The 13076-nt window shown below is 43.9% G+C and overlaps 1 protein-coding gene across 1 annotated transcript in view; it reads left to right on the plus strand.

Annotated features, from left to right (window-relative positions):
- Positions 1-13076, plus strand: part of KIAA1671 (KIAA1671 ortholog) — a 217808-nt gene that overhangs the window by 61873 nt on the left and 142859 nt on the right. Inside the window, 2 exon segments of the mRNA XM_020996320.2 lie at positions 4743-4857; positions 10571-10725. Of these exon segments, the coding sequence (XP_020851979.1) occupies positions 10721-10725 (5 nt within the window). The 5' untranslated portion in view covers positions 4743-4857; positions 10571-10720.

The raw sequence follows: 13076 nt of genomic DNA on the forward strand, positions 1-13076 counted from the left end.
CCCTGACGTCCCCTGTTCTGAGGCCCTCCCACCTCTGACACTTTATATTCTCAGGCCTTTCCAGCGCTACCCTTCTAATGCTAGTTTTGCCTTTCTTTACACCGTCAGCCCTCCGTGCTGTGCCTCAATCATCGTCAGCGCATAACGAACGCTTGTCGGTTTTACTGATGGGCTCTATGATAGCGGGGGGTTTCTGGACGTCTTGTCTCTGGATGCCAGGCACCGAATAAACAAATGGGTCCGTAGATGCCGTTGAATCCATGAATCAGTGACAGTTTTACACACGTAAGGAAACTCATTCAAAGTTCATTCGCACCAACAATTGATTTTCCCTCCCTTGTGACAGATTTTAGATGTGTGGCAATTAGTGGTTAATCATTCTGTTTCTTTTTCAATATGAACATCATAAAAAGCAGGCTGCCCCAGCCGGGGCCTGGCGGACTTTGGAAGGGCTCAGCCTTCAGACGTCTGCCTCCTCATGTTCTCAGGCGGCACTTCCTGCCTTTCCTTTAGTCCTGGGATTCTCGTTGAGAAACCCGTAGCCGATGACCCCTCGAAAAGGTAATAGATGAGAGGTCTCCCTCGGGTTGGTGGGAAGGTCGAGAGGAAGGTGTTTTTAAAAGATAGGACTGGACCTGTGGTTTCTTTGCTATAGTGACTTTCCAGGAGAACAAACTCCCTTTACCAAGGCGGCTCAGCACCTTCTGGCAACATACGGTCTCAGAGAGTGGCCTAGAGCAAGAGGATGGTTTCAGTGGCTTGCCCGGGGTCCCACAGCGTGGAGGTGTCAGCAGCAGGACTCGATTCCAGGTCTTCCTGGTTCTAAGGCCAGATCTCTAGCCTCTGTGTCTTATGGCCTCTACTACATGTTTTAAATGAGGTAGGAAAAATAGAAGTTGGAACTTATCAATAATAGGATGATTTCCAGATGGCTGTGCTTGGGTCTTATTCTCTGTTACTGTAGACACGGGGCAGTCCTTAAATAGACTTTCATTCATTCATTAAGAATTGTAGAACCACAGAATTTTAGAGCTGGGAAGGACCTTAGAATATAGAATATCAGAGCCGGGGGAGGGTCTTAGAACAGAGAAAGTCTGAGTTGGGAGGGTGTTGTAAAACAGGGGATGTCAGATGAGAGGGGACTTAGAACAGAGAATATCAGAGCTGGAAAAGACCTTACAACAAGAATGTCTGAGCTGGGAGAGATCTTAGTACAGAGAATGTCTGAGCTCGGAGGGATCTTAGAACATAGAATGTCTGAGCTGGGAGGGATCTTAGAACATAGAATGTCTGAGCTGGGAGGGATCTAAGAATATAGAATTTCAGAGCTGGGAGGGGCCTTCAATATTGAACTCTAGAACTGAGGTTTTCCACAGACTCTGCGAGTTGTAAAGCACATGATAGGCACCATTGAGCACTTTTGACACCCAGGATTTCCTGGGCAGCATGAATAGAGATCTCAAAACAACTTTTAAAAAGAAGTTCAGTTGGGGATTAGGGAAAGCCTTCAGAACTTGGAACACAGGGTTCTATTGGGCATGGGGGAGGCAGGGAAGAAAGGGCTGGTGACACTGCCTTGGCTTTGGTGGGTAGACCCTGGACACCAGGGAAGGATGGGTGGGGTTCACCTGGGGTGTGGCTACAGTGGGGTGGAAGGAGGCAGGGAGAGGGCCTGAGCCAGGGGTGAGGAACCTGTGGCCCTCCAGGTCCTCAGGTGTGGCCCTTTGGCAGAATCCAAACTTCACAGAACAACTCCTGGGGGCCACACTTGAGGACCTAGAGGGCCACGTGTGGCCTCGAGGCTGCAGGTTCTCCACCCCTGGCTCAGAGAAAGCACGTGATATCCTGTCATCTTTGAGTTTCCCATTTTAACTTGTGGTCTTGCTAACAAATTGCCAGGCTTGAAGGAGCACAGGCACTGCTAAGGGCCCCTTAGTTCCAGCGCCCTGGGGGAGTGCTCCTACTGCCCCTGTGACTCATTATTAGACGTGGAGGAGTCATTCGTTGGTTTGGTTTTTGTAGCCCACGAGGGCAGTGAACAAATCAATTTCAACTTCCAAACCCTACCAGCTTGGAAAGAGGAAGCAAAGCCTTGTACAAACATAATTCTTCTGGCCCTGGCATTTTCCTCCCAGCTGATTGTGTATCAGAAGGATTTACCGATTTGGGAGATGGAGCTTAGGAGCTCAGGTCATTCACTAAAAGGCATGAACCCCTGGCCCCAGGAGGAACAGAAGCAGGCTGGGCCTTGGCCGGGCCGTTTCAGACAGATGGTGTCGTTAGAAAGCAAACCATTCAGTGTAGACAGGAGTCGAGGGTGGTCGTTTGCCTAGGGCACTGCCGGCTCACTGAGTTGAATGGGCGAGAGCATCATTAATTCTGAGCAATGGTCAGCAGCTGATTGAATTAATGAAATATCACAACCGCCGAACTCTTCCATTTGTGAATAGATGTTTTTCTTCCTTTTCCTCTTGTTCTGGGGGAAGCACTGATATTGCCTTCAGCTATTGAGGGTGATTGGGGGTGCTCACAGGGCATCTCTGGTAATCAGAATTCCAGGACCTTCCAGATTATGCCCTGGTAACTGCGCACTGGGCTCCAACCATGATTCTCTAACTTTTTCTGTTCATGACTTTGAGCAAATTGCCTCTTCTCTGGGCCTCAGTCTGCCCATCTTTCAAACCAGCAGGCTGAAGTAATTGACTTTTAAGGCCCCTCCCAGCTCTGACATCCCCTGTTCTAAGGCCCTGATATTCCCTGTTCTAAGGCCCCTCTCAGCTCTGATATTCCCTGTTCTAAGGCCCCTCCCAGCTCTGACATTTCTTGTTCTAAGGCCCCTCCCAGCTCTGACATTCCTTGTTCTAAGGCCCCTCCCAGTTCTGACAATGAAGGAGGGCAGTGTGTAATAAATGTGCAGAGGTAAGCTGGAGCGAGATCATGAAGGCTTCAAATGCCAAACAGAGGAGAAGTGTGTAGTTAATCCCAGAGGCAGTTGGGAACCACGGAAGTTTCTTGCAGAGAGACTGATGTGATCAGGCTGGGGTTTTAGGAATATAATTGTGGCATCGTTTGGAGGCTGGATGGGAGAGAGGAGAACACGGGATGTGAGGAACCCAGAGGGGTCAGAGCTTTAGAATCGAAAAGGACCTTAGAAGCCATCTCATCCAAACCCCTCATTTTTCCTGGTGAATAAGATGTAGGCCCCAAAAGGTTAAGTACCATGCCCAGGGTTACTCAGGTAATAAATAATAGCATATATATTGCCTTTTAAGGTTTTGCAAAGCACTTTACAAATATTGTTTCATTTTATCCTCACAATATCTCTGGGAGGTAGAGGCTATTATGATTATTATTATCCCCATTTTACAGATGAGGAAACTGAGGCAGGCATAGGTTAAGTGAATTGTATACCACTAGTGTCTGAGGCTGGATCTGAATTCAGGTCTTGCTGATGCCAGGTTCAATGCTCTATCCATCGTGCACCTAGCTGCCTAGAGCTAGGATTTGAATCCAGGACAACTAAGTCCCAATGCAGCACTTTTGCCCATTGTACCGTGAGGCCCTGTCATGAGTGATGAGGGTGTGGACTAGGCCCATATAAGAGTAAGATGACCTTATCTGTCCCCAAAGGTAGCAAATAAAATTAGATTAGTCCAGTGGTTCCAATGTAGAGGGTCTTGGAAGCTAAATGGGGAGTCATTGACTATATAGGAATGTTTTTTTCTGAGCAGGGTTGTGCCATGTTGAAGATTAGTGTGCTGGTGATAAGTGAGGTGGACTGGCTAGAGGAGAAAACACATCCCCCAGGAGAACGTCAGTGTCTTGGGGCCAGGGACCTGCTCATTGCCTTTCTTTGTATCCCTCATGCTTAGCTCATTCCCGGCACATTAAGCTCATTATTAATAAGTCACTATTAATAAGTGCTTGTTGACCGACTGAATGACCTGTGTGTGAGCAGATGTGGTTATGGACTCAAGTTAGAGGAGCAGTGAATGATAGGACTGGGACAAACTCAAAGGCTGTCTGGTCCGGCCCTTTCATTGTGCAGATGAAGAAACTGAGCCTCTCAAGCCCTTTTCAGATATCTTATTCCCACCTCACAACAACCCTGGGAGGTGGGTGCTGGTATTATCCTCATTTTACAAAAGAGGAAACAGAGGCAGGGTCAGAGATTAAGTAGCAGTCTTCCCAACTCCACATTCAGCACTCTATAGAGGTGCAAGCACACTGCTCGCATTAGAAAAATTTAACAAAATAAATAGTAATAGAAGATAGATGTTGTTACTTTGTGGTTTTCTAAGTCAACACATGCCTGCAGGGACCCAGAGGTATCATTTAGCAGCTGTTTCTATTTGAGTTTGACGTGACCCCTGGTATCTGTCCGTAGAAGTCTGCGTTTTCCAGGGCCATCAGGCCCGTATTCTGCTGCACATCTAGACCAGGATCTGGTCAGCCATTCCCTACCTTCCTTTCCTTTTCTTCCTAAAGAATCAGCCTCAGGGAAGGGGATTGAGTTACTGAGGTCGAGGAGCCAGTGGATGGTAGCGTGAGGGCTGGGGGCTTTCTTGGGTCTTTGGAACCCTGAGACCAGGGGCTCTTCTGCTGAAAAGTGTTGTGGGCAAAGTGTGGAGGAATCATGGAGTCGGTGATTGTGGTGACTGAAGATAGAACCCTAACGATTTTGGGGGATCTGTCTGCGGGTTGAAGTTCCACAACTATGAATTTCTCTTCTTTGTCCACAGGCCTGCTGTAATGTAGACAGATGGCCCGGTCCCTGCCCTGTCTCCCGTCTGCAGTGGGAGTGAGGAGATGCCCCCGTTCACAATGAGAAGGGACACCCAGACCCTGTCTCTACTGGTAAGGAGAGCCTCCATCTGACACTGGGGCTAAGAGCAGGGGACCCAATAGGCTTCTTTTCTTCTCCTCCTTTGATGATAAGACCAGAGACAGCTGGTGGCAGAGTGGATCTAGTGCTGGGCCTGGAGTCATAGAGACCCGAGTTCAAATGTGCCTTCTGACTATGAACAGCCAGGCGATCCTGGGCAGGTCATCTCAGTTTCCTCATCTGCCAAATGGGGATAATAGCCCCTTCCTCCTGGGGTTGCTGTGAAGATCAAATGAGATATTTGTCAAGTGCTTACCATAGTGCCTGGCGCATAGTAGGTACTATATGAATTCTTATTCCCTTCTCCTCCCAACCAATAAGGATAGGTGAAGCATTTATTAGCCACTTCCTATGTGTTGGTCCTTGCTAGTAATCAGCATTTATTAAGCACTTACTGTGTCTTAGTCCTTGGCATTAATCAATCAGCATTTATTAAGCACTTACTGTGTATTAGTCCTTGGTATTAATCAATGAGCATTCATTAAGCACTTTCTATGTGCCAGGCCCTGTGGTGTGCAGCAAAGACAACTGACATATTCCTCCCCTCAAGGAATTTGCAGCCTTTAAGGAGAGACAACATATACAATCCACATGCATGTGAGAAGTGCAGAGTAATATAAACTGGGGAATATTTTAATAATAATTATAATAATTAAACATCTCATTGCTATCTTTTGTTTTTGCATCTCCTTCATTTCCTTATACCTTGAGAGCCATCCCCTGTAACAAAGAATAAGAATTCAGCAAAACTAAGCAATACGTTAGCTGGGGCTGCACGTGCTTCACAGCCGAAGTCCCCTGAGAAGATTGATTATTTTATTATAATTAATTATAACCATGTTGTGGATATGACACGGATTATAATGATGACGAACATAGCAGAGGTTGACCGAGTATTTTATCTTTTACAAGAGCTCTTTAAATAAATGATCTCATAGCAAATTTGTGAGGTTCAGTGCTCTTATGATCCCATTTTCCAGACATGGAATTTGAGGCTCACAGAGGTTCAGTAAGTCAATAAGTGATTTGCCCAGGGTAACACAGATCGTAGGTGTCTGAGGTAGGATTTGAACCCAGGTCTTGCTGACCACAAGTCCACCATTCCCTCTTTCTATCCATACTGCTTTTTCTAAGGGATGCTTTAGCACTCTTAATGCTCTTGGGATCTCTGCAATGTTGGCAGGAGTAGGGATTGATAACAATCATCATGATGATTGATGATAGGAACTGGCATTTCTATAACGCTTTGAAATTTGCAGAGCACTTTACATAATTCTCTCATTTGGGCCTCATGATAATCCTGTAGGGTAGGAGCTACTAGTTTTCCCCATTTTACAGATGGGGAAACTGAGGCTCAGAAAGATTCAGTGACTTGTCCATAGTCACACACCTCAAAAGCATCAGAGATAGAATTTATACTCGGGTGAGCTGAGGGATTTCATGTCACATTGCCTTATTAACTTCTGCTTTTACAGATGGGGAAACTGAGGCTGAGGGAGTGAAGTGCCCTTGTCCACTATTAAGTAGTAGAGCTGGGACCAGAATCTAGATCTTCTGGCCCTGAGCCCAGAACACTTTCCACCCCACTTTGCATGCTCCCATTTTTCTGGCTCAGGACACTTGGCTTTGAGATACAAAAAGGTCAGCCTGAAAACGAATGAGCTGCCTCAGTTGGAGAACCTGGCTGAACATCCTCTCCCATTCCCGTCCCCGAATGTGCCTCGATGTGCTCTCTGATGTTTTGTGGCACACAGTCTGTGAGTGCTACTCAACATGCTGTTTGCCCATCTTCCTCTTCCTGACAAAGTCTGTTCCGTGTTGCTTTCCAGGAGGCCATTGCATGAGTCAGGGTCTGGGTGCTGTGATGGTGTAGGGCCTTCTGTACAAAAGCCTTGGAAGGAAGGGTCTTGCTTCCTTCTGGCCTATTTGTGGGGGCCTGGCAGAATTTCAGGAAGACCTCACAGGCCACTGAGTCCAATCTATGCCTGAGCAAGAATCCCCACTACAGTGCCCCAAGAAACAGACATTCAGTCCTCCTGCTAAACCCCCGGAGAGGAGGGGAAACCTGTTGCCTCTGAAGGCAGCCCAGTCTACTTAGGTCAGCACTCGTTAGGGGTCTTGGCTTTGCCTCAAGGCGATATTTACCACTTTGTAACTTGCAGCCACTTTGTAACTTCTGGCTCTAGATTAGATTCTAGAGGTTTCCATGATGCTGTGCTTGCAACACCAGGGTCCAGCAGTCTCTGGCGCATATTAAGTGCCGAATAAATGCTTCTTGGTTGAGCTGAATTATAATAATAATAATTAGCGTTTATGTAGCACTTTAGCTATCTCGTGTGATTCCACGTGACAGGCCTTGAAATATATGGAGACAGTGGTCATGGCCTTCTCATGTCTTTTCCTGTTTAAATATTTCAATTTCCTTCCATTGATCTTCCAAGGACATGGTACCCAGTCCCTTCACCATTGTGACTGCTCTCTTCTCAGTGCTCCACAGCTTACCAGTGTCCTTCCTAAAATGTGGCATCAGAACATTGTAGTCCAGGTAGAGTTTGCCCAGGGCGTAGAGCGTGATGGGATTATCACTCTCCAGGGGACAGGGAGAGGGAACAAACATCTATTTAGCACCTCCTGGCATTAATCTTATGATATAATAACGTATTGCCTCATCTGATCCTCACAACAATCGGGCAACATAGACGCGATTATTATTATCATGTCTTACGTATCATCATATTTTATAGTTGAGGAAGCTGAAGCAGACAGAGTTTAGATTACTTGTCTAGGGTCACACAGCTAGGAAATATGTAGGCCCAGACACAATGCTTCTTTTAACGCAGGCCAAGATTTCATGAGTGTTTTGGGATGCTGCATCACTCTAGGGACTTTTGAGTACGTGAGATACTGGGATTGCCAGATCTTTTTCAGTAAGACAACTGTCTGGCCACACTTCCCACATCTTGTAATTCTGGAATGATTGTTTTTTTCCTCTACACATAAGAATTTCTATCTATCCCTATGAATTTCATCCTTTTAGAGTCAGCCTAGCTGGGAGGCCTAGTTTCATAGGAAGTACAGCTCTGAAATGAGTCAAAGTGAGGTGATGGGGAAAGTCACTTCCTTTCTCTAGTCAAGTAGAGATGAAAATCCCTTTGCTGCCAGCTTCACTTAGATGATAGCAGATTCATGGGGAACATGCTAGCTGTAAAGTATGTAGAGGAGGGGTTCATCTTGTCTCTCCTGGCCCCTGGGGACAGAACCAGGGCAGTGGCTGCAAGCAGCAAAGGAGGCACATTTAGGCTTGAGGTTGGGGTGAGGGGACCCTAAACAAATTCCATAATGGACGGACCTGTTCAGAAGTAGAATCTGCTGTCCCCTGGAGACCTTTGAGCAGAGACTGGATTACTCTGTGTGTGTGTGTAAATGTGAGTATGAATGTGTATGTGTGTATGTGTGTGTATGAGTGTGAATGTAAGTGAATGTATGAGTGTGAATGTGCACATATGTATGTATGTGAGAGTGTATATGGGAGAAAGAGAGTGTGGGTATATAAATGTGAATGTGAATGTATGAGTGTGTGTCTATATGTGTATGTGAATGTGAATGAATGTATGAGTGTGAATGTGTACAAATGTATGTGTGTGAATCTGCATATGTGTGTATGTGTTTATATGTACGTATGTGAGTGTCTGTATATGTATGTAAATGTGTGTATATGAGTGTGTGAATGTGTGCAAATGTGAGTGTGTGTGAATGTGTATGTATATGTATGTATGTGTCTGTATATGTGTGTGAATATGTATATATGTGTGTGAATGTGTGCAAATGTATGAGTGTGTGAATATGTATATGCATGCATACATGTGTGTGTCTATATATGTGTGTGAATATGAGTGTAAGTGTGTGAATGTGTGCAAATGTATGAATGTGAATGTGTATGCATATGTTTAGGTGTGAGTGTGTGTACATGCATTTGTGTGAGTATGTGAGTGTGTCCGTATATGTGTGTAGGAGAGTATGTGTGTATATATACAATACAATGAACATATTTATTTAGTGGCTACTGTGTGCCAGGCATTAAATTCTAAGTGCTGTGTGTGTGAATGCATGTGAGAGTGAGTATGTGAGTACATGTGTGTGACACTGTAGAAGGGATTCCTCAGGAATGGTTTGGATAAGATCGCTTCTGAGGCTCCTTCCAACTCTGAGATCCTAAGCTTCTGTGCTCATGGGCTTATTTTAAGCACCAGCTGATATAATGAGTGAAAGAAAGCCTCATTATGGCAGAGATGCCAATTAGTTTTCATCTTGTTTCAATTTAAAAAGTTACTGATAACATTTCCCAGTAACTCCCTCCCCTACCTATTGAGCCGTGTGATGTAACTAAGTAGAGGGAAGGAAAGAGGGAGAGAAGGAAGGAAATTCAGTAAAATGAGTCAAACACATCAGCTGAGAATCACAGTATATGCAATATTCTACCCCCATGGTCTTCCACCTCTGTAAAGGAGGGAGGGAGGTGCTTTATTTAGCTTTCTCTGAGGCCAAGTTTGGTCATTCAGATTACACAGTGTTTAGTTAGTTTCCTTTTCTTACTGCTCTTGTTACATTGTTGCAGTCACTGTGTACAGTGTTTTTCTTGGTTCTGCAGACTTCATTTTGCATCATTTCATACAAGTCGCCCGGTGTTTCTCTGTCCATTTTTTCTTTCAGCTCAGTCATATTCATTATACTTATATCCCACAATTGCTTTAACCTTTCCCTGTTCTGTAGGCACCGGCTTTGTTTCTGGTCCCCTTATCTACTACAAAAGTGAATATTTTGGCACATATGGGGATGCCAGCTATTATAATCCTCATTATGAAAGCAAGGAGAGGCAGGGGTGTGTGTGTGTGTGTGTGTGTGTGTGTGTGTGTATGGGGGAGTGATATTCAAGGCCACTGTTCTCCTATGGACCTTGACTCTTGTTTCTTGTCCTGTTAATATATATATATATATATATATATATATATATATATATAATTCCTAAAGGTTTCCAAGATGCTGTATCTATACCTCCAGGGCCTGCCACATAATAGGCACCTAATTAATACTTGTTGATTGAACTGAATTGAACCAGTGAGTGCCACAGATAGTAGAGATATGAGAAATTTCTATAATGTACCTGTTAGAAGAAGGAAGGAAATAAACATTTTTAAAGCTCCTACTGTGTGCCGGGCACTGTGTTATATAAGCCCTTTTGAAATTTATCTCATTTGGTCTTCACAACAATCTCAGGAGGTAGGTGGGATTATTGCCCACATTTTATAGTTGAAAACTGACACAAGCAGAGATTAAGAGACTTGCCCAGGATCATACAGCTAGTAAATGTCTGAAACTGGATTTGAACTCAGGTTTTCAGGAAGAAAAAGAAGTGAGAGAAAAGTGATTAGAAGACAGGTGGCCATCCACCAAGCTTCAGAGCCCTCCCCCACAGCTCCTAGATACAAAGAGAGATAAGACACTGTGCCTGCCCTCAGAGAAGTTGTAGTTGCTGGGGAGAGTTGGGAGAGGAAGGAGGACATGTATACACACCAGTGACTGATCCAGATGGATGCAGATGACTGCCTCTTATAAATGTCAGTCCATGCCTGGACTGCTTTCCCTCTCCTCTGACTCCACCTCTGACAGTCTCTAACTTCCTTCCAGGCTCAATCAGTAAGCTGATCCACAAGTGTTTTATTAGGCACCTGCTGTGTGCCAGGGACTTCAGATACAAGAACGAAGAATGAAATACTCCCATCTCTTAAGGAACTTACAGTCTAATGGAAGAGACAACAAGGAGCTGAGTTCATTTTCATGAAGTACAATTCCCTCCTTTTACATATAAAGAAACTGAGGCACAGACAGGCCAAGTAACTTACTCAGGGTCGTACAGTAGTGTTGGGTTTCCCAGGATAGGTACATACACAACTATATATGCTGCATATTTGTGCAGTTTTATTTATATTATTGTTTAATATTTATGCATATTTATGCAAAAAATAAATAAATACTTGTATTTACAAAGTCATTAAATACAGGGGGTTTGGGAAGTGAGGACATTAGCATTAGGGGGCATCAGAAGAGGCTTCATGTGAAGATAGTGTCTGAGCTGCATCTTAGAGGAAGAGAGGGATGCTCTGAGGCAAGGAGGTGAGAAGGAAGTACATGGCAGGCATTCCTCCACCAGGAAGGTTTCCTGATTCCCCCAGCTGCTAGGATCCCTGAAATTATCTGGCATTGGTTATTTATGGACATACCACACACATAGCATATATATGTATGTATGTATATATATGTATGTATGTATATATATGTATGTATGTACATATACACACATACACATACACTCACATTTATATATATATTTTATAGCTAATATAGATAAAATGTGTATACATACACATTTTATCTATATTAGCTATAAAATATATGTAAGAATACATAGCATAGAAAATATATGAATGTAATATAATATGCAATACATTACAGATATATATTAAATCTAATGTCTATAATAATTTTTATTATATTACATCTATTTAGATACAACATACAATTATATATGCAATATATATATATAATATACACAACATACAGTTATCCCTTCCACATTGTGACTTTCCCCATTATGATTTCAGTATATCGTGGGTGGGCATAAGAAATTAAATAGGAATTTTTAGGGAGTTTTGCAAAAGCTGTAGATATGCAAAGGTCAGTAGATGACACAGAAAAAGTTTAGAAACTCAGAAATGTGTAAAATGTATGTATAGTAGTGTATAACATCAACATGTTATCTTTTAAAGTACTGTAAACACCCCATACCATAAAAGAAAAAGAAAAAATTCAGACTTCTTCTCTGGTATGAGGGGAGGGCCAAAAAATTTTACACGAATGTTCCAGATTGTGGGGGTACTGTGCTCCAAATCCCCGTGATGTGAAAGGGATAATTATTATGTTACAATATGTTACACTGAGATATTATATGATATTATATAATATTATATATTACACATCATATTACAACATATTACTATTTTATGCAGTATGTTATCTATTACATATACAGTATACTATCTATTATCATATATAATGTGTATATGAAATGGTATTAGATAATTGCAGGGATTATATATGTAACTTTGAGTGTATGTATCTATGTACATATACACATTCTGTGTGTATATATCTGTATGTGCATATACATATCTGTATCTATCATGCTCAAATGTGTGCATAAGATCATAGGATCATAGATTAAGAACAGGAAAGGACTTTAGAAGCCACCAAGTCCAGTTTTCTCCTTTTACAGATGAGGAAACTGAGGCCCAGAGAAATACCCAGGTGACTTGCTCAGGACCACGCAGCCAGTATCGTGTTTCCCGAGATAGAATGTAAGCTTCTGGAAGGCAGGGACAGCCTTTTCTCTTTTTGTCTTCGTGGCCTCAGCTCAGAACACGGTGCCTGTCTCCTAGCTGGTGCTTAGTAAATGCTTGACTAGGCACGATAGAGGCTGATTGTCATGCCCGGTGACTGGGGCAATGCCGCAAGGGGAGGATTTTCTCCCAGTGCTCAAACAGAACTTCTGGCTGGTGAAGACTGCCATCTGGAGCCTGCAGTCTCCAGGCCCTCTAGGTCCTCACGTGCGGCCCTTGGACGGAATCCAAGCTCACAGAACAAATCCCCGTAATAAGAGGATTTGTTCTGTGAGACTTGGACTCGATCAAAAGGCCGCCTTGAGGACCTAGAAGGCCATGTGTGGCCTCGAGGGCCTTCCTTCCGGCAGAGGTGGAAGGGACACAGGAGGCCATCCAACCCACTACTCCCCACCCCCCATCCAGATCTGACTTGGGAGACCAAGGCTTGGCCTCTCCATCGTGGCGGCGGAATGTTCTGTTTAGAATCAGCGTTAGGACTTGAATGCTGGTCCCACTCCTTACCTGTGTGACCTCGGGGCAAGGCATTTCATCTCGTGGGACTTAGTTTCTTCTTCTGTAAAATAGGGGAGAGGGTTGGACTAGAGTGCCTCTGAGGTCCATCCTGGCTCTGTCAACGACAATAACAACAACAAACATTTGTTTCACACTTTAGGGTTTGCAAAGCACTTCACAAATTTGAACTCACTTGATCTTGACAGTAGCCCTGGGAAGTAGGTGCTGTTATCTCCATCTTA

This window comes from Phascolarctos cinereus, unplaced genomic scaffold (genome assembly GCF_003287225.1).
Source record: "Phascolarctos cinereus isolate Bilbo 61053 unplaced genomic scaffold, phaCin_HiC Scaffold_4;HRSCAF=312, whole genome shotgun sequence".
NCBI classification, from domain to species: Eukaryota; Metazoa; Chordata; class Mammalia; order Diprotodontia; family Phascolarctidae; genus Phascolarctos; species Phascolarctos cinereus.